The following is a 21,760-nucleotide window of genomic DNA, read 5'->3' on the forward strand; positions in this document are numbered from 1 at the left end:
GTTCAGAATTTTGTGTAGACTTTGCAGTGGCAATTCAGTTCCTACTGGTTGTCCTAAACAGTCCAATAAGGCCTCTAGGCCTTACTTGGGCAAGCTTGTGAAAGAGAAGGAGCACTAATCTCAGTCTGGTTAGGAGACATTTTATACTCAGTCCAAATCTTCTGATTTAACCATACCAGAAGCTTGTTAATGATATTTTTATTAAAGCATTTTTTTTAAAAAAAAGAACTGTGTAATACATCTTCATAGACAACAAAATGTATCATTACCCCATTTATACAAACAGAACATTCAACATTTTGTATAATGTGACATACATATGGTAAAAAAATATATTATATACAAAATGTTATTAGCTTACAAAAAAAAAAAGAATAGCGTTAAGTACATTTAATAGGTTCCGACAATTGAGGAATCTGGAATAATAGTAGCATGCATATCTCTAGTCATATTTGATTTTTCTTTCAGCTTTGACTGAAGTAATGTGTGTTCCACTACGCCAATCCGTATGTCCATCTGAATGGTTTCTTGCTTCAGTTTTGTTAAAGCTTGTTTAATCTTTACTAAAGGAGCTGTTCAAAAAAGAAAAATGCAAAACACTACATTTTTTCTGTCAGTCTGCCACACAAAGAAACATCCCCCCTCCCCGTAATTCACTCCCTCTGCTAATCGGGAAAGCTAAATGAACAAAGGGATGAGAATACTTTGGAGACATAACTTAACTGATTCATCACTTCACATGCAAGATATTTTAAAATTAGAAGATAATTCTACCACCTTCTTGACATTTGGGATCTGAAGATGTGCATTAAAATGTACATATGCTCTCAGTACTTATAGTCAGACTATTACATTTTATATTGGCAAAAAGTTATTGCCAAAAAAAGATCCTCTACAGATTTGTTCTTTAATATACACCAGCAGAAGTTCCATCATCATTTCTCCAAGTACCCATAGTTATAGCAGCCACACAAATCTCAAAGCATCACAGACAGAGAATAGCTGCACACAGGGAAGCTTTATATTTTCTTTTTTTGAAAGAATGAGTCACAAGTCTCGTAAAGGATTAGGCTTATGGGAATTTTAGAACAGAACGAACAACACTAGACATTTGCCAAGCGTTTATCTGTTCAACAGCCATAGCCTAATTCAGTCTGCATCAGTTATCACAAATGCTCACTGAACCATCTTACAAAATTCAGATTGTAAAGATGGGGCAAAGGGTTCCATGTTCAAACCACATACAGAACCAGTCGCATCTCAGCTACTGATTTAGGATTAGGATTCCCTCCCCACACACACCCTTAACCCACATATACATGGTAACTAAGTAACACAGAAGATGGGTGCTTTGTCTGTGGAAAGAGCTAGTCAATGGACTTACCTCCGTCAGTCATACTGCTTCCTTTCTCTTCCATTTCCTGCTTTACTTTCTCCAGCTCTTCAGTAATCTAAGAGAAATACAGCTGAATTATTCTTTAAACCAGTCCTTCTGTACTATTCTTACAAGTAATAAAGAACCTGCATTTAAACAATCACACTGGCTAGAAAGACCTTCCTGCAGTGGCACTGCTCCTTTTTAATAAAAAAACAAAAACAAAGCATGCCTTCCCATTCAGATTTTACACTACTGTATCCAAAATGACTACAACATAACACTCAGTTCATGATATTCCTAAGGCCCTTTCTTGCCTAAGTTTCCATATGCATTATGAGGACCGTGCCTAAACGGACGAACAGAATCTTATTTCCCACTGAGAGAGCAACATGAATCTTTTACCCAAGGCATTTAAAATGGAGGGGGGGGGGGAAGAGAAACTTGCTACTTGTCAGGACAGAATCAGCCTCCTACAAAGGATGAGTGTTGGACACCTGCTCAACTCCCTTGTTGCTCAAGCCTACACAGGGAGTTGCTGTCTGGAAGGGTAGTTTTCAGATAGCCTAAAGGTTCTGGAGGACAGAGGGAATGAGACTGTACCTGAATCGGCTGACAAATTCGGCACAGTCTTTCCCCCGTAGGCTGCCCTACAAATTGCAACGCTCCCCACACCGGGCCTATAAAGGTAGCCAGCGGAGAAGCTCTTGGACCACATCCTGTTTGGTTCCCCAGTTTGTCATACTCAAGGCTGGTGAGACACCAGGGAGGGAACCTACCCACTCGAGATGCCCCCCTTCCCCTCCCCCACCTCCCAAACAGACTGTCTACTTATTGTCAAAGGCTTTCACGGTCAGAGTTCATTGGTTCTTGTAGGTTATCCGGGCTGTGTAACCATGGTCTTGGTATTTTCTTTCCTGACATTTCGCCAGCAGCTGTGGCAGGCATCTTCAGAGGATTCAATGATTCAGTTCAACCCAACCCCTTTCTGACTATATATTACTCTTCCTACACACTTGACACTGAGAGACACTGTCCTTCACTGTTACTCCTCTGAAGATGCCTGCCACAGCTGCTGGCGAAACGTCAGGAAAGAAAATACCAAGACCATGGTTACACAGCCCGGATAACCTACAAGACTGTCTACTGATCGGTTGAACACCACCTATTGATCAGGCTGATCCAAGCTTTGTTTCTGACAGACACAAAGTGCAGCTGAATTGCATAATGGGGTGCACAAGGAAGTACAAGCAGAGCAGCACGGACTCTAATTCTAGTGGGGGGGGCAGAAGCTCAGAAGAATATGGATTCATTTCCCATCTCACATTTGGTTTCAAAATATGTGCAATCAACTGGAATTGAAACTGCTGCATGCTTTAATTACTAAAATATGCTCATTTTAACCCAATTTGATCACTTTTGAGGTATCTGGATCACTTTTAAAAAAATAATATGTTGTTGACAACAGCAACACACTGACTCAACAGTGGCTTGGCAGCATGTTTCACAGATGAGCCAAGTTCTTTCACCACCCATTCCATGATGTTCAAGTGTAAATGACTCATTCAGGCAAGGCCAGACAAGAAAATTTGAAAATCCAGAAGTCACTGCTCTTACACACTGCAGTTTATATAAACCATGGATCTCAGTAAGTCCCAGTAAGGATCACAATGCATTAAAAGCCTATTGTTGCAACAGCCCTGATCTTTTTTTTTTTAAGGGGGGGAGTTCATACACAGCATTTCCTCATTCTGTGCCAGTTACCACGCAGCCAAGAAAAATGTGTACCCTTATTTACTTGTCAAGAATACATGAATGGATTAAGGGAACATATTCCATTCACTATGGCTTAGAGCCAGTGACATCCTCATCAGGGTCCTTCTAGGCATGTGAAGTCATGCACTCTTTGTCATTCTTTATTAATCATCGCAAAAAATAAATAATAAAGTGTAATGCTCTTAAAAAGTGCTGTGAAGATTAAGAGCAGCAACTCACTCATTCTGTATAACTTATTAACAGAAACAGACATTAATACACTAAGTGCATTCATAAGGAAAGTTACTCCAGTCTAAGCCTATTCATTTCAATGGGCTTAGTCTGGAGTAACTCTTCTTAGGAATGCACTGTAAGAAATTAAATGTTGGTTCAAAAAAAAAAAAAAGGAAATTGGCAGAAGAACGACTCATTGTAAATTTTCCCTCTTGAACCATGTCCAGGATTTCAAATATAAAACACTAAGAGCAATCCTAAGCAGGTCTACCCAAGAGTCCTACGCAGGCCTACTAAGTGGGGATTACTCCCAGTAAAGTGTTATTAGGAGTGCTCTGTAAGAAAGATAACAGCATGTCAAACACACCAGTGATAAATAAATAAAATTCAAAATGTTTGACTTGGCACAGAACATCTGAAAATCTTGATATAACGAACACAACATATGCACACATCAAGAATTTGAAAACACCACAAACGCAAACAAACAAGACTCTACCTCTGAGAGAAGTCTGGTCCTATCTGTTACTCCTCCGCTTCCTTGTTGATATTTTTCTTTGGCCTATGAGGAAAACATATTGTGTAACATAAAACGCACAGCCCCTACAAAACCAGCTTCTTACATGAACAATCCTGAGTGTGAATGCACACATAACAAGTTTGGATGATATGATCTAGCAGCCTGAATAGCCCTGACTAGCCTGTCAGAGCTTGGAAGCTATGCAGGTTCAGCCATAGTTAGCACTTGGATGGGAGACCACCAAGGAAATCCAGGCAATGGTAGACTACTTCTGCTCATCTCTTGCCTTGAAAATCCCATGCTCCTGCGGTTGGGAGTCAGTCACGACTTGACAGCACACTATTATTATGATGTTACAATCGATAACTGGTGTCTCGAAAGCAAGTAATAAAAGATTAAAATTTCTTAAAGAAGAGGAAGCGTTATATATTGAGATCACACAGTGAAATCCTTCATTAAATTATGAAATAGCGCTTGTTAAGTCTTAACAGAAATCAACTCTGCACAGTTTAAGATTGAAGGTCAGTTTGTCACCTCACTCAAAAGGGCCTGGGCAGAACGATACTCTTGAACTAAATGCTCCAGCTGGTTGTTGATGTACTTTTCCCGGCTGCCAACCTTTTCCAGGGTTCTGCTGATTTCATTATGAAGCTTGTCATGGTAGCCCTGTAATGGTTTAACACGAGTCAGACTCAAAGGGTTATTTTAGGTGGCATACCCAGTGGAATTTGTTTTTTTACTCATTTCCTTTGAAGACTTCCCTTCTCCATATCGCCAAGCGCTTTTGATATTTTGAAGGGCTGAGATGTTTGAAGTCTGTTTCAAAGGCAACTTGCTACATAACAGGTATGGGTGTGTGCACGTGCACACATTACTGCTCAAGAAACACAAATTCAGAGACCCCTTGGGCATGTAGAACTAAGCTTTGTGAATCTTTGAATCCTGCTCAATGTATAACTGAAACAAGCAAAATTATTTCTACTGCTCAGCCGTAACTAGATCTAAGCTTCTTTACAGTGCTTCTGCATATTTTTTTTACTGTTTAGCTTATACAAGTCACTAAGAAAATATGTCCCAACACCAGGGGAAAAAATCAACAAGTCATTTCACTCTTTAATAATTCACATGTATTTGAGGAAAATTAAGAAAACTTGAATGAACTATTAACAAACAAAGCAGCATGTTTTAATGTTAGAACCTACTTTTTAAAACTGTGAACATTCATCAATTACTAAGACATCCATCAACTATCAAGTAGCCTCACCTGTATTTACCTATCTGGTACACCTCATCTGGACAACAAAGAGCAAAAACGCATGGTCGCTTTAGCCTCCTTTATTCCCTGTTTCAGCCAGGATTCAGCCAGGATAGAACGCAAGCGTTTCGCCGAATATGCGTTCGATCCTGGCTAAATCCTGGCTGAAACAGGGAGTAAAGGAGGCTAAAGCGACAATGGGTTTTCGCCCAAAGCCTCCAAATAATGTTTTGCTCCTCACAGCTAGATATATCTAGAGGCTTCCCAGACTTTCTCTATACATAAAGGAGAGCCAGTTCGTGGTCAAGGGCTAACTCAGGAAAGAACCAGAAAACTGGCAAAATAATATCTTTTTTGTTTCATTAACAGGCTTTCTTGGGAAAACCCACACCACTGTACTTGATGATGCCTGATGGAAAACACAGAGGACCATGTTGCTTCCTGGGCAAAGCTTCAAAAGTTGAGCTACAAGCTATACATTATAACAAAATAATTAAATTTATTGCAAGGTACACACTATAAAATTGTTAAAAACATAGGGCCTGGAATGCTGGCTACATATAAAAATATCAGTTATAAAATTCTTATACACAGTTGATATTCAATATGCGTAAATGACCAATGCTAGACCAGAGGTGTTTTGGCCTGAAGAGGCCTTCCTCAGTGGTCATGAATACAGAAAGTAAAAAAAAACACATCTGGAAATAAACCTTACGAGATATTTGTATCTATTATTTTGTGTGGCTTGATATAAACTCTTAACCCAAATCATGGGTCTTGCCTCACGGACAGTTGCTCATACAATCTGATACAGAATTATCAATGCTTCTGGATGTGTGTGTATCAACCTGTGATGAATCTAATGGGGAAAACCATGAATAACTTTACATGCAGAGGGATTTGGCACAAGCAAACCATGAGCATAAGCAATCACATACAAAGGAAAGGGGAATTCTTTAATCAGAAACCCCTAATGTGGTAGCAAGTCATCAAAAAGCCACATTTGAATTATCTGAATATATCAAAAACCTACTTTGGCCTCTTTTAAAGCAGAGTCAATTCCATCGTTGTGCTGGTGCATTTGATCTACATGGATTCTCCAATCCTACAATTGAAGTAAAAAGACACAAGATGATTTATTTCATGCCTGCCTCATCATAACTCCGCAAAGCTGGCTGCACAGCTGGAAAGGATGAGACGCTTCGGCTTCAAAACAATCATGTTGGAATGATATCATCTGAATCACGTCTGGGTCGCAAAAGAAAATTGCCAGTGGATCTGAGGCAATGGAACCGACTGGCTTCTCCCTTATGAACCTACCTGACCACTACAGTCACCTTCCAAGGCTCTACTTTAGATGCTCGCTCCTTCTGAGATTAGGCAGGTGGTGACCCACGAGAAGGCCTTCTACACCACGGTACCAGAACTCTGTAACTCTCTCCCCAGGGAGACTCATCTGTCTCTTTCGGTTGCCATCTTCCGCCAGTGGGAGAACACTTTTTTGTTTTGTCCAGATTTTCTTCAGTGAGCCCTCCTTCCTCCCCTAAATTTTAATTTGTTGTTTTAACATGTGTATTTTAGCTTGGTTTTAATTGTTTTCATGATGTATTTTTGTTTGTTTTTAAATGATTTTTAAGATGTGTTTTTATTATGTGTGGGTGTTTTTATTATACATGCTTTTAATCCATTAGTTGCCTTGGTGGCCCTGATGAGGGCAGAAAGGTAGGTATAAATTATGTAATTAAATAAAATTAAAATAACAATGTTTGCAAGCAGTATGTTGCTTAAGAATATTCTTGCTTCAGAAACACTTTTAAAAGAATGCTCCAGGATATACTATTGATTCTAGCTTTCCAACTCCACTCTGCTCTTTTGGAAATGATGAGAGGCTGATTTTGCAAACAACAAAACCTCTGTAGTCGTTACTAAATAGTTCAAGATGCAGTACGACAGGGACACAGACAAAGGCTTGATTCAAACATTACTCTGGTTAGGAATCAGGCCTTGGCTCACAAAAGATGATCCAAGCCGGGTTTGTCAAAGTCCCTTTTCCCCAGCCTCTTCTATACAGATCGAACTGATATTCCAGCCTGCACTGAAGCACCTGACAAAGGGTGAAGGCCTGCCATGTCATCTTGCCAGTAGTAGTGCAAGGGTGTGGAAGACTTAACACTCCTCAATAATCTTCAGCAGCTCTTGATATGGCAAGCTGCTCTTATTGCAACCCCTCCCCCTTCTTCAGATGCTTGCAAAGGGAGCTGCCAGGCTTTCCATATTAACCCTTTCCTCAAACCAAGCCTAAAGAAGCCAACCTCCCATGGCTGATTTAAGGGAACTGAGCAAACCCAAACTCACCCCAAACCCCAAGGGGTCAACAGTCAATCCCTCCTGAAGTACCATCCCACCACTGGAAACTTTATTCCACCCAAAAGGACCTTCATAAAGTCTGCTCCTTGCCTTGCTTACAACAGATTCTGTATCCTTCCCATTCCAATGATGTTTCTCATACACTGCATAAAGTGGCACATTCTCCCTGCAAACACCACCCATTGACTGCATTCTCACACATGGAGCCCAAAGAGACCATCAAAGCTTCAGGAACATCTTGTACATCCTCCACGTTTCACTCAACGCAAGTCAACGGCATTCTATGACCTTCACTAAGCTGAGCAAGCAAATAAGCAGGAACAGCTGTGAACGCTGAACTGGGAGGAAGATCTGGGTGCTGGTGGAGTAGGGAGCCTTATGAAAGGTGTGGACCTCCGGGGGCTTCTGGAAGCATAAACATAACTAGCCCAGACGTTAAACAGACTCCAAAATAAAATAGGGAATCCCAAGAGCCTCAGGCCTAGTTCTCAAACATCAGATGAGGTGAACATGCATCTCAAACTACACCACGTCAAAACGAATGATCCCCAATACAAGAAAACTCTTATACCTATAAAGTATTAATGATGATGATTCTAGCTTAGCCTTCTCGCAGTTTTTAATATGCTACATTTTTTTTCGTATGGGGTAATACGAATTAGTAATACGTGCGCCCAGAGACCAGCGTCTGGACCTCCCCACTGGCGTTGGGGCCACTAACGCTGGCGTAAGTAGCCTGGAAGCCGGCACAAGGGGGTCCAATGCCAGCACGGCCCCTTCCTGGCCTCCTAAGGGCTTTCGCCCTTGAAGGTCAGGAATGCCCTGTGAGGAACCACAGCAAGAGCAGAGAACCAAGACAGAACATTAGAGGACCCAACAAAGAATAATACAAGCAAACAGAAGAACACAGTCTCTCTGCCTGTGTGTGTGTGTTGCACAAGATAGCAGAGTTCAAACAGAATAAAATCTGAGAAGATTATCCTAGATCTGTCCATGCTCAATAGAACTGGAATTTCGGATAAGGCATTTTCAGCAGAAAAGATGGTGGGGATCTAGACAAAGACTAAGGAGGTGGCAGCATATACCACAGAAATTGGGGGGTGGGGTAGAGGGGGCAGCATTCCATGATGTGGAAGGCAAGAGCCACAAGGTGCAAACATGATTTAATGCCAGGCTGATACCTATTGTGGTTCTAACATACATTTCTTCCTCAAGGGAAATTATTCAGCAGTTGAACTGATAGGAAAGCCCTGTTCCACTCCAATTTACTGCTCATAAAGTAAAGCAGTTTCTTAGGTTAGACGAAGTAATCAATACAGTTTGGAGAGCCCACGTGTTCCACATCATACCTCTCAAAGATCTATTTGCTCATATATTCGTTCTGCTGCTCAGGAAGTCCCTTAAATTTGAAAACATGTTTGTGCTGGAAAACAAGTACTTAATTTATAGATGCTAATCTATTTTTAAATGCTCTGCCATCAATCAAGATGCCTTAATCACACTTCACATTTAACTGTGACTTTTTTTTTTTTGGCAGAGGAAAGGTAACTGAGAAGGAATTCAAATTAAGCAGATTTTGAATTCTAGCTCATTGTAAAGTACTATGTGTTGATTACAGACTGTGGAAGTTCTTTACCCTGGATTAAAAAAAAAAAAAAAACCAAGACTGACTGTAAAAAAAGCACACACACTGATATGTAGGCAAGACTACCTACCTTATTATCAGTTCTGATTGTTACTTTCAATTGAGGAAGGACTCGTTCCACTTCGAGGTTCCACTCGGCTGCATCTACGGTGGATTCTAAAATCTCTTCTTGTTTTAATTCATTCATATCCTATCAAAAGATGGCAAGAGATCTAATTACAATGCTCAGTAATACCCTGCAAGGTCTCTTACACACACGCAAGGTCTAAGACTTCCTGCACTATCACTTGTGCTAAAAACAGCAGTTACCCCAATGTAGTGTTCTGAAAGACACCATGACGGCAGCATTGCAGGGAGAGATATCACTGCAAACGGTGCATAATATATTTAAAAATCTACAAATCTGACTAATTTGAAAAAATTTTGGGCTTAGCCACAAAAATGTCAGGGCATGAGGTTATTCATAACTCTAACAGCAATGCTTCGACATTTCAGGCAGAAGCTCTGATTAACAGCATGCCTTTTAAAATGAACACATTGTTTACAAATATTTTCTTGTATACACACAGCTTATCTTCACAGAGTGAAGATGCTTGTGGTGGCAGCTGCTGCCGAAGCAATGTTTTTAAACATCTGTACAGCCAATCAGATTTCCAATGGCCAATCAGAAGCTCTGCGGGCCAAAAGCTCCACCCACTTCCTAAAACCACTCAACAGGCACCAGGAGAGATGCCAGTAGGTGCCATGGTGCCCACGGGCATTACGTTGGGGACCCCTGGGCTAACTGAAGCCATTTCACTTTTTTAAAGTTGGCCTCTTTAATAGAAATGTCATCAAAATTGTCCATAATTCAATGGGCATTCTATAATTCTGAAGCCACAATTGAATTGAGCTTCAGTTTGCATATTTATGGCTAGCTCAAGCCATAATTCGTTTACATCCAGTGCAGTTATTCTAAACATTTTTTGCATGCGGATTTCAGTGCAAAAATACCATACCTCATATTGCTAGCTGAAGAGAAAAAATGCTTACTGATTTGTAAGTTTGTGCCTTTAAAACATTCAGATCAATGTAGTTATCTTCATTGTCTGTCTCTTCTTCCTTAAAAATGTATAAAGCACATTATCTATAATGTATAAAGCAACGTAAAATTATAGTTTAACAGTGCTTCCTGAAATACATCATAAAAACACATCAGTGAAGGACAACATAATGTGCTAATGCTACAGTATCCGGCTCTTTATGAACACCATGCATTTAGCAATCACGAAGGCAATTGCTTTGCCCTTTCTTGCATTTTAATATCACTTATGGTCGCTTCTCAAGATGTTCACACACCAACCTGATCGCACCCTGGGCATGTATTTGTGCATACAAATGTTACAATATGAAATAACAATACTTAATACCGCCAGCTGAAATTCTGGTGTTTGTAATAGCTGGACAATTGCTGCCAGATGCCTCCAGAATTGCCATTCCATGCAACTTTGTGTCTGTGGCCAGTTGGGACAGCTGTCATATATATCTTATGAACCGGCTGTTACATACACCTTGTCAACATCTTTTCTTTCTCCAACATAACAGGTGCCTAACCAAGCATCAGTTTGAAGTCAATGAGATTCGACCTGCTGATCTCGGTCCTCTGACTAAGGTCACATGCAACAGAAGGCTGTGCCTCTTCGAGTTGTTGGGGAGGTGGTAAGAAATTACATTTCTGAAGGTTTCCCACATTTAAAAAAAATAAAAGCACTCTATACAAGTAAAAACTTAGCACATCGAGGAGAAAGATTCTACTATGGCTGGCTATTAAATTATTTTCCAGACAAACCAAAGGATATTCGAGTTATGTTCCTCCATATGTTAACAGGTGCTAGAACAAATTTTGCGAGAAACTAGAAAACCAATAAATTCCCTGACTTAAATAATTAGCTCGACAAGGTTAAAGAAACCTATGCTTTAATTAAGCTGATGTACTATAATTACGATAAAAATACTGAAGAACTTGATGCTCGCAGGAATTCAACAATTTTAAGGATGGAGAAAGCATTCTAATGTGTAAATTGTAGAGAGGGAGTGATATAATAATAATGCGGATTTTAGTTAAATAGATAAATAGAGTATTGTTTGATTCTAGTATGGCTGGCTCCTTGATTTGCTACTTTCCAGTCTTGTAGACATTTTTTTTAAAAACCTGGATGAATGCTTTAAAAATGATCCTCTGTCTTAAACTACATAGTCCATTCTACTATATCAGGATGCCATAGGGTTGCCAGGTCCCTCTTCTCAACCGGCAGGAGATTTTGGGGGTGGAGCCTGAAGTGGGAGGGGTTTGGAGAGGGGAGCAGCTTCAATGCCATAGAGTTCAATTGCCAAAGCGGCCATTTTTCTCCAGGTGATCTGATCTCTATCGGCTGGAGATCAGTTGAATGAGCAGGAGGTTTCCTGCTACTACCTGGCAGTTGGCAACCCTAGGATGCCAGCTATTCTGCTGCATGAGTAGACACAGACTAGAGTTCTACCTGACAGCCCAATTGCACAACTTTTTCACTAACAAGTTGTGTGTACTAGAAGGGCACTGTTTCCAATTTGATATCCTGACATTCCCAATATCACTGTATGCACAACTCACTTGAAAACAATGCTGCATTTTCAGACATAGGAGAAGCTCACAAAATCTCTCACATCCCTGACATAAGGTACGTTTGGACCAGTGAACAAAACAGTGTCTTTATATTGTCCCCTTTGTCCCACTGAATATGGATTTTCCTTAATTTATTTAACAATAGCCTTAACACCAAAAGATCGGGCATACCTACCGCAATTTCTTCTTCCACTTTATTAAGGGTCAGTTCAGCATCATCTTCTGTTATTGCTTCTTCTTCTAGCTCTTCCGCTGGATATACTGGCCTAAAACCAACACAATCCTGAGATACAGCATTTTTTCAAGGCACTGCTCGAGGCTTCGTTGACCCACAGATCTTATACAACATAACCTTGTAGTGATTAATGTTTGTGCTTATGACAGGTAAGAGGACAATGCAGGCCACACTCAGGTATAGTAAACAAAACCATTTCCTATGCAATACCTCCTACTGGTCCCTTGCCTACCCTTAACAGCTTCCATTATTTTGAGAGGTGAAGGAGCTACTTGAGTAATAATCCCACATACAAAAGTTGATGAACTACTAGAATCCAAGACCATTCAAGGACTTTGTTAGATTCATTTTCACTTTAAACATCACAAAATTTAAGCACAAGCCACTAAAAATAGTATTTGGCTGCTAGCCATCCATTAAGCAAAATTGTCTACCATCATGAAATTTGTCTGTGAGCTCAATAATGAAGAAATAAAACGTGTGCTTCCTGAACATACAGATGTATAGCATTATTCATTTGGTTCTTCTTCAAAATGTATAGCAAATGTACTGAAGCCATCAGCTACAAAAGTAATGGAAATATTAACTAATATAAGCTTTCATGGTTACCAAAAATATTTGATTCAACTATGATTCAAATGTCTGCCTATCTTTAGGTTTAAAGTTTTGTGCTTATGCTTCGACTTTGCATGTTCCTGAAAATATGCAGAGCAAGGCATTGCTGGATTTCTTCTTACAGTGATGTGCATACCTATTTCATGGTCTCTGTGAACAGGAGTACAATAATAATCCCTAGTATTGACATCCAACAAACCTCTAAGGCAGCCAGTGTTATGATATTACAGTTGAAGAAGTAGGGGGGCGGGGGCAGCGGCGGGGGAGAAACACAAAGAGATAGCATCATAGGCCCTGGAGGAAGCATTCCAGTTTCCCAGGGACAAACACTGTGGTTCAGATGCTGGGAAAATGGGACATGTAACCAACACAGGCTCCACCTTGAAGAAAATTCCTGGTTCTCACAGAAGGAACACTTAGGAAACTTTTATTTATTGCCCTACAAGAAAAAGAACAGAACAAAAAAAATCATGTTGTGTGACACCTTACAGAAAAGAGTCACAAAACAAAAGCATTTTGACATAGCCTCCTCATGTTGTTCTGTCCTTCTCATTTTGTACCATCTAAACAGGAGAGTGTCTTCTTAAAGAATCATACCTTTTCCAGTTATAGGATGTGCGTTTCAAGGCTTCTTCAGCTAAACAATCAAGAACATAACAAGCTTGCTCTCCATAACCTGCCTTTAACTTTGAAGGAGGAAAATCCACAGATCTCCCCTGAAAGCAAAAGGACATACTATTAACAGCTATTTACTTAACAAGTTTTCTTTCTTCACCAAAGGCTGCTTCACACATTCATGTTCCTCGTTCAAGGCCTGGATGTGCTTGTGTGAATGAGAAACCACAGATGAAATGCCACAGACAGAATTTACGTATCATTCCAAAAGCAATGCCGTTCAATTAAGTTCATTCAGACATCCTTTGGTAGGTTTTCAAGCAATACAAAAATTGAGACATACATGGATGAGAAAACCACACCCATAACATTCATGACCCGTCCATATAGATTCACATTTTAATTTTCCATATGAATGTGCTGCCCAAATGGACATCCGATAGCCAAGACACACTGGCATTTCTCCTTAGCATTTTAGAGTGCAATCCTAAAGGGGGGGGGCTTACTCCTGGCCCAGAGATGGTGCAGCCGCGCCACCTCCTGAGCTGCTTGCTGCCAAGTGCAGCAAGCCAAAAATGCCTTTTGCAAGAAAACCCCATGGAATTCTCCATTGAGAGTTCCAGCTCTGCCTCCGGGAACGTTCCATTTGACACCAGTGCAAGCAGTGCTGTGCTGGCACCCAAGGCTTGTGCTGCTGTGCAGCTCCTCAAAACCACCATAAATTCTACCACACTAGTGTTAATGTCACTTTAGCTGACACAGTGGCACTAATGCCAGTGGGGTCACACTGGCTCCTATCCCCCTTCAGCCCCCTCTTAGGATTGGGCTGTTAGTAACCTGTCCTGGCAACAGTGCACAGTCACATGATGCTGTTCACTAACATCCCTTTCACTTTCTTGAATCAGAGATAATTTCTTCAGAAACAGCTTAACTTTGGTTTGGTGTGACGCCTGAGCTGACAAATAATGGTGCAGAATCAGCTACACAGCCAAAAATGAAAAGCATAGTAGTCTGAAGTGAATTTGTAGACCATGTGCAAACTGGTATTTGGCACACTATCTGAATAGATGAATCATGATCCATAGGATCCTGCATCAGGGAAATGAATTCAGTATACACAGTGATCAGAGCACAGAAAGCAAAAGCTGATAAACCATCCTAAACAGTGATTTGCCTGTTATGCATATGTAGTCTCAGAATCACAGACTGAGATCTATACTTCGGGCTAGTGCAAACCACAGTTTGGCATTATGTCTGAATTGAGCCATAGTGCACATACCATATGCCTAAGTGACTAACTGTGCATTCCTGAGGGGCCCCAGTGAAAACAAAAAAAGCCTGTTAAAGGCTTTTTTCGTCCTGGTGGCGTGCGGGAAACGGATTAGGACTGATGTACCAGACCGATGGCCCATTTAACTCAACAATCTTGCATATCTGCAGCAGATAATGATACAAACTCCCTGTGATTTAATCCTGCTACTCAGATGAATACTGTCCTTGGAAAGGGAAGCTTTTGACCCTAGCAGGATGTAATCTGTTCAGAAAGCCATTTATACTAGGGGCCATCACAACATTGTAATGGCAATGAATCCACAGCTAAGTAGGTGTCCCTGGAAGAACTTCTCTTTACTTGTCTTAATTCCCAATGCCTATCAATTTTAGCCTTCCCTACTCATTTTACATTACTCGTGAGCTTAACATCAAGCATTTCTGCCAAAATGTAACAACTTGCTATTTATCAAGCCTCCCCGAGGTGTGAGGCCTTTAACAGAAGAGATGCATCCGTTACGCATTATAAGCCTTGAGCCCACAAAAGCACTGGTAGCGTTGTGAGAATCCAAACATTAATTCAGAAGCATTGTTTTTTCTTAAAGTAACAGCTTACAAAGGATCGTAGCTCTGAGAGTATGCTGGATATGGTTGCATTTGGATCATCATATTCTTGTGGCTGTTCAAAGGGATGTCCTGCTTTATTAATCAGCCAAGCAGCTAGAGTGCAGAACATGTAGAACTGTTCACCTGGGTTAGTGGGCAATGCAAAGTAGTGCCTGTTTTAAAATAAAAAGGAGTAAGGATTAGTCTGCCTAAACTGGAAAAAAATATTCTTATTTTTCTAGCTAACACACTGCTTCTGCATGCCGATTCCTCCTCCTCTAAATTGCTTTCTCCACGGATGACATTCTAGGGTGACATTTCACTGACAGATGTGCTCATTTCTTTGCAGTAGTTTCAGGATCTTATGTCACCATTGGTTATGCCTTCTACAGCGTATGTAAACCCTACTGAAAATGAGTGTCAGTCAAAGGCTAAAAATGCAATTGCCAAAAATCTCCCAGCCAAACAGTTGACAGACAAAAAGGGATCCTATTATCTGATAGTTTATAAATCTCTTTAGTGTTTGACCTTCTATGGTGGCATACTGTACAGATTCACACTGTTTTATATCTTTAAAAAAAGCAGACTTTTCACAACTGATACAAAAAAAGAAACTGATAGAAAAAACCAGTATGACATAAAATGGCATCTCCTTAACTATTTGTACCTTCCCCACCACCCAGTCTCTAAGAGACAGGAAACAAAATATATATTTTTCTAAAAGTACTATTTCATGTCATGGTCATACAACAATTTTTGAAATATTTTAGAACTGTTCTATTTAAAAAGGCTTTGGGGAACCAGGGCTTTTCTGATGGATAACTGGTAGCTCAGTTTCATTTATGTATCACCACTAGGGTTGCCAACCCCCAGGTGGTGGCAGGAGATCTCCTGCTATTACAACTGATCTCCAGCCGACAGAGATCAGATCACCTGGAGAAAATGGCAGTTTTGGCAATTGGACTCTATGGCATTGAAGTCCCTCCCCTCCCCAAACCCCACCCTCTTCAGGCTCTACCCCAAAAACCTCTCATTGGTGGTGAAGAGGGACCTGGCAACCCTAATCACCACCAGCTGTTAGCTAGCCATAGCCCCTTGAGATGTTTTGCCATGGATGGTATTTGTTTTGATTTTTTCAAAAGTATCCTTTGTATAATTAAAGTTACATAGGAAGTGAAGTTAGGATTCTTAAAAACAGCTAATTGACCTTAAACTTGCAATACTGACACAAAGTCAAGCCGGGAAACTTGTATAATGATGTTATTAACCCACGAGCACTCCACATTGTTTGTTCTACATGAAATATACTCCTCCTCTCTATAAAAACTTGCAACCATTCAATGAAACTATGTGTTTTGGGGAAAGTCTTAAATCTTTTGTCACCGTTGACAGCAAGATGAAAATTCAGTCAGATTTTTCTCAACAAAACGCATTACCTTTTGCCTCCTTGGGCCGCAGGAAAGTCCAAAACCTATTTATGTTCAAGTGCTAGCCCCACCCACAGAACTTTCACAGAAAGTTACTATTTCATAAATAGCCTTTCCAAATTCTCACAGCATTGCTAGATAATGAAACAGTAAATATGTTACCTTGGGGCTATTAAATGGTGAAATGAGTTGCTTTGTGGCTCTAATAGAAACATTTTTGTACAAATTTGGGTCAGAGTATGTTATTCCCCATGAACGAGTGCTTCCAAAAAAAATCCTGCTCAAGTGAGCAGTTTAACTTGCATGAGCAGTGTAACATCACAGATCATGACAGATCACAGCATAATTTCTGTGAACTGGAAAATCACAAGTTGCAAAGAAAAGGGGTGATTTTTATGAGATAGTCCAGTGTTATAGAATTCACACAAGGAGACTAGTCATGAGAAAAGTTTTTTTTTTGAGCAAGTTGTCAGTTGTATATTCCCAAAACAAACACAGTTGGATAAGCCCTAGAAATAGGTTTCGAGAACATCCCATTAGACATTATTCTTAATCACTCATGAAGAAGCCAGTATACAGCATTTGGAACTCATACTGTATGCAGTGACACTTGCACAAAACATTTATGTTCTGTATCAATGTATATAAACAAGATAAACATAAGGGGAACAACTGCAAGCACTTGTGGAGGACATCTCCTTTCCCCCCTTCCCATACTTTCCCTTGCTTGAAAGTCACCATAACCCCTCCACTTTTCCTGCTTCCGTCTCTCCTTCCCACCTGCCAGCCAAACTATGTTTATCTGCCCTCCTGTCTTTAGCTTTTCCTCCTTCACTCCCCTGGCAGCCTCTACCCAGAAAAACTATGGTTGTGTGGTGTCTGCCTCCAGGCCAGGGCCAGGTGCATGGTGGGGAACCCTCAAAGATTTACAGGGTACACCTCCTACTCCTCTATTCACCATCCCATTCTATTTCTTTTTTCCGTCCTGGTTTCCCGCTCTCCTATCCATTCACCAACCATCCTACCTTTTACCTGCCTCCCATCTTCAGCTATATTTACTTCATTTATACCCCACCTTTCTCCACAATGGGGGGCTCAAGGCAGTATACATAATTCCCCTCCATTTTATCTTCACAGTACTGCTGTGAAGTAGGTGAGGTTGAGAGCATGTGACTGGCTCAAGGTCACTCAGTGATCACCAGGGCAGAACTGGGATTTGAACCCTAGTCTCCCAGATTCTAAACATCTAACCGCTACACCATACTGGCTTTAGTGTGATGGCTGTTGTTGAACAGTAGTGAGCAGCCAGGCCTGGGTGAGTCACATGTACAATTTGCCCATGATTGTTGTGAGGCCTGTCCTAAGTCCACCTCAAAGGCTAAAACAGCCTTTAAAAGGGCTCTGCCTGCTCCCCCTTGACACAAACCAAGGCTTCAGCTGGCAATCTTGTTGCAGTAGCCTAGCAACAGCCACAGAGGGCATTTGTTTCTTAAAGCTACAGGTGCAGACTTGTATTATTTTGGGGGTTTTAAGCCTTCCCCCAGTGTGTGTGTACTTTAGATTTCAAATTTTCTGCAAACCTGGGGCTTTTCTCAGGTTTTCAGAAAGATCTGTCTTGTGTGTTCCTGTCTCCAGTCTGTTCATGGCTCCAGTATCTGGATTTAAGTATGCACAGATTTGGCCATATTGAGAATTAGGTATACTGATGATACAAACTTACTTTTATTATAGTTTGGCATCCACTCAATTTGAAATGCTGGCATGGATGACACTAGTGAAGGGGATCAGAAGGATAGACGACACACATATCAAGGAGTGATTGATGTACACTACTGTTATGAAAAGCTGTTCAGTGGTTCATCTCCATGCTCCAAAGCTTCACGCAAACCTTTTCATTTCAGACTTGTACATACCTCAAGTACGAGGTATAGAAACTTTTTTAAAACTGGAAGCTCAAACAGTCAGGAATCCATATTCCATGCTGTGCAGTGTATGAATAATGCACACTGTTCTTTGAATATTACTTCCATTTGAACCACCAGAGGATTGATGTTTTAAGAGTTAAGTTGGCAGAAAGCCTGACTGGCCATACTTTAATTATTCCATGTTTACTGCTATGATGTCAGAGTTACAAGCAGAACAGTGTGATCAAACCAGGTTAATTAATGTAACAAATATTTTGTATAATTTTTTTGACTCCAGAAGAGCGCTAGTGACAAGGAAAATTAAAAGCTTTACAATAGAATGTCTATGCTTCAAAGATCTAGATGGAACGGACTGTAGCCTGAGTTTCCAGAAGAAAATTTCAAATTACTGACAACTTCAGTTTTAAGACTCTCAATGCAAACAACCTTGACACATTCACACTCTTAACATACATATCAAAAGTTAACAATAAAACACAATCCTTGGCAGATTTTTCTTTGGTAACTTGAACTGACAGCTTCTCTCACTGGTTATAGGTAGCTCCAATAGAACTTATTGTGTTATTATACAGTGAAATTAGGAACAGGTCAAATATTAAATCCTTTTTTTTGTTGTTCTTCTCACAACCAACCTTAATTCCGTACAGTCTCACAGTGCCACCCTAAGCAGAATTACACCTTTCTAAATCCACTTAAGTCAATGGACTTCAAGGGGTTAACTCCGCTTAGGATGTCACTCAGTCATCCACAAGGACAATCATTCTGTCATGAAAACCACATTTAAGCAGATGTTTTGTCCTAAATGTTTGAACAATACTTCAGAAATGGGACAATACATGGAATACTTCTCAGATTTTTGTAAAAAGAACCTGTTTATTTATCCTCCAAGAACTGACATTATTATTTCCCATTGTACAATGAAGATGAGAGGTAGGTCTCATGACCACTAATGAGAACCCTAGTTAAACTACACAATGCCTATTTAGATGTCTACCAAGAAAGTCAAACACCAGCACTCTGCACTGAATAATAATCCAGAATAATCCTCCTCTGCCAAAATAATATGCTATTGCACTCTTTTTTTGCCACCAACCATACCAGATGTCCCAGATTTCAAGAAAGGCACTCCAAAAACACATAAATTCAACCTGTTCAATGCAAGATACTAATTCATAGTACAGTTTTTGAAGCATGTCTTAGAAAGACAGATGACTTAACAGAACTTTCTTTCAAGCACATGTCTGCTGCACTGTAGCTCTACCCCAACTCATGCAAGTCTTCCTTCCACATAAATAAGGAAAAAATACAGAAGCTGAAACACACATGAAATATACATGCAGCGCATATGCTCTTATTTCAAGCTACGATCCTAAACACTCTTGCGAGATAGAATGTCCCACTGGACTTGTGTCTGAGGAAATACTCTTAGAATTATGCTGTACATGGCAACTTTCAATGGTTAAAGGGGCAGTGTGGTGTATTGGCTCGAGTACTGAGCTAGGATTGGGTATGTCCTAAATTTAAACCCCTACTCAGTCATGAAGCCTGCAAGTAATCCTGAGCCTGTAGATCTTCCTCAGCCTAACCTACAGCTCAGCATTTGGGTATATGCGTGTTGTCGTGGGGATCATAAACCTCAAAAGACATCGGATGAGGGCTTGCATGTGTTATTAATGAACCATCACAGAACTTTCCCATCACCTGACAGTCTCAGACACAAGGTTTTGCAAACCAGTTAGTTCACCCGTTCACCCTTCCAACCCTCAAAAGTACACCAAGTACCGAACAAGCAAGTGATCTACCAGATACACGACTTTTAAGCCCCCAATCCTAGCTCAGTACTCGAGCCAATACACTACACTGTCCCTTTAAGACATGAAGGTGCCTTCTACTGAATCAGACCCTTAAGCCCCCAATCCTAGCTCATTACTCGAGCCAATACACTACACTGTCCCTTTAAGACATGAAGGTGCCTTCTACTGAATCAGACCCTTGGTCCATCGGAGTCAGTATTGTCTATTCAGGCCGGCAGCGGCTCTCCAGGGTCTCAGGCAGAGAAAGGTCTTTCACATCACCTACTCCCCTAGTCCCTTTCAACTGGAGACGCCGGGGACTGAACCTGGGACCTTCTGCATGCCAAGCAGAGGCTGTGCCACTGAGCCACAGGCCCACTGAAAGTTGCCACGGCCAGCACAATCAACCCCAGCCATTCGTGGGCTCGGCCCGGCCTCAACGTCTCCAGGAGGCGGGAGGATCCCAAGGGGCCATCCTCTCGACCCCCTTCGGGGAGGGGGCTGGCCGCGAGGCCTGCTTCCCCGCCTCACCTGGAAGGCGGCCTCATGTTGTGGCTCCGCAGCGCCGACTCCTCGTAATTGAGCAGCTTCAGCTTCTCCAGCAAGTCCTCCATCATGACGAACATGTGGTAAACCGCGCCGGGGCCGCGCTCGGCCACCGCGTCCCCCTCCTCGGCGGCCGCCATGACCATCCCCGCGGAGCCCGGTCCCAGCCCGCCCGCCCGCCGCTCTCCTCCGCCTCCAAGTTGCCACCACAACACACAGGCGGCGACGTCAGCGGCGGCGGCGTAACCGCGGCAACAGACCCCGCCCGTCGCAAGAGTCGCTCGCCAATCACGTCCATCACCAGCGCCGCCCTTCGTGGGGCGGCGGAGGATGGAGCGCTTGGAGGGATGGTCGGCTGCGCATGCGTGGAATGGGAAACGTGCGCGCTTTCGGTTGCCCTCGGGTTCGTCCTCTGGCTCAGACGGAAATAGCGTTGGGATGCTACGCAGTTTGCGTACCCAAAAGAAAGGGAGCGAGAACCTGGGGCGGAGAAGCAAACACCACCAAAAGATCTCTTACAAAGGAATTTCAAAGGGAGATTGGAAAGAGAAACTGATGAATTACAGTTGATATTCAAACTAAAGTCAATGCATTTACCTGGGCTGAATCAAGACCTTGCATTCATGGCTCATGACCAATGCTGATTTCTTTATGACCTTAAAGACTTTGCATTCATGGCTCATGACCAGTGCTGATTCCTCCACACCCATCTCTCCCCTGGACATCACAGACTCTTCTGCATGCCACCCCTAATTCCATCACGCCTTCTATTCACATGTACATACTGTTAACATTTGCATACTAATGCTTGTCTGAATTCACCTCTACTTCAAGACAGATGGATTCACATTCCGGCTGTATCTGAAGAAGGGAGCTGTGGCTCACGAAAGCTCACATCCTACCAGAAAATATTTTTGTTCGTCTTTAAGGTGCTACT

At 41.5% G+C, this 21,760-nt stretch overlaps 2 protein-coding genes across 2 annotated transcripts in view; both read right to left on the minus strand.

The window, feature by feature from the left end:
• MYH15 (myosin heavy chain 15) overlaps positions 1 to 21,760 on the minus strand; it is a 307,159-nt gene that overhangs the window by 159,695 nt on the left and 125,704 nt on the right. The gene's annotated exons all lie outside the window — the stretch shown is intronic.
• Positions 371 to 20,969, minus strand: IFT57 (intraflagellar transport 57). The gene is made up of 11 exons (XM_056858548.1): positions 20,809 to 20,969; positions 15,143 to 15,305; positions 13,240 to 13,358; positions 11,968 to 12,058; positions 10,184 to 10,252; positions 9,222 to 9,341; positions 6,173 to 6,244; positions 4,419 to 4,550; positions 3,864 to 3,926; positions 1,385 to 1,451; positions 371 to 572 (listed from the first exon to the last, which is right to left on the minus strand). The coding sequence occupies exons 1-11, from the start codon at positions 20,967 to 20,969 to the stop codon at positions 391 to 393; spliced, it is 1,239 nt and encodes a 412-aa protein (XP_056714526.1). The 3' UTR covers positions 371 to 390.

This window comes from Euleptes europaea, chromosome 12 (assembly GCF_029931775.1).
Source record: "Euleptes europaea isolate rEulEur1 chromosome 12, rEulEur1.hap1, whole genome shotgun sequence".
Taxonomy (NCBI): Eukaryota; Metazoa; Chordata; class Lepidosauria; order Squamata; family Sphaerodactylidae; genus Euleptes; species Euleptes europaea.

Bases quoted from the DNA above. Each gene is read 5' to 3' on its own strand.
- IFT57 (XM_056858548.1), bottom strand. From the start codon at position 20,969: ATGGTCATGGCGGCCGCCGAGGAGGGGGACGCGGTGGCCGAGCGCGGC. The intron at 13,359-15,142 runs GTAAGCTGTTAC...TTTTGCTTTCAG, and splicing joins TCTCAGAGCTACGATCCTTT to GGGAGATCTGTGGATTTTCC. The intron at 573-1,384 runs GTAAGTCCATTG...TTTTTTGAACAG, and splicing joins AAGCAGTATGACTGACGGAG to CTCCTTTAGTAAAGATTAAA.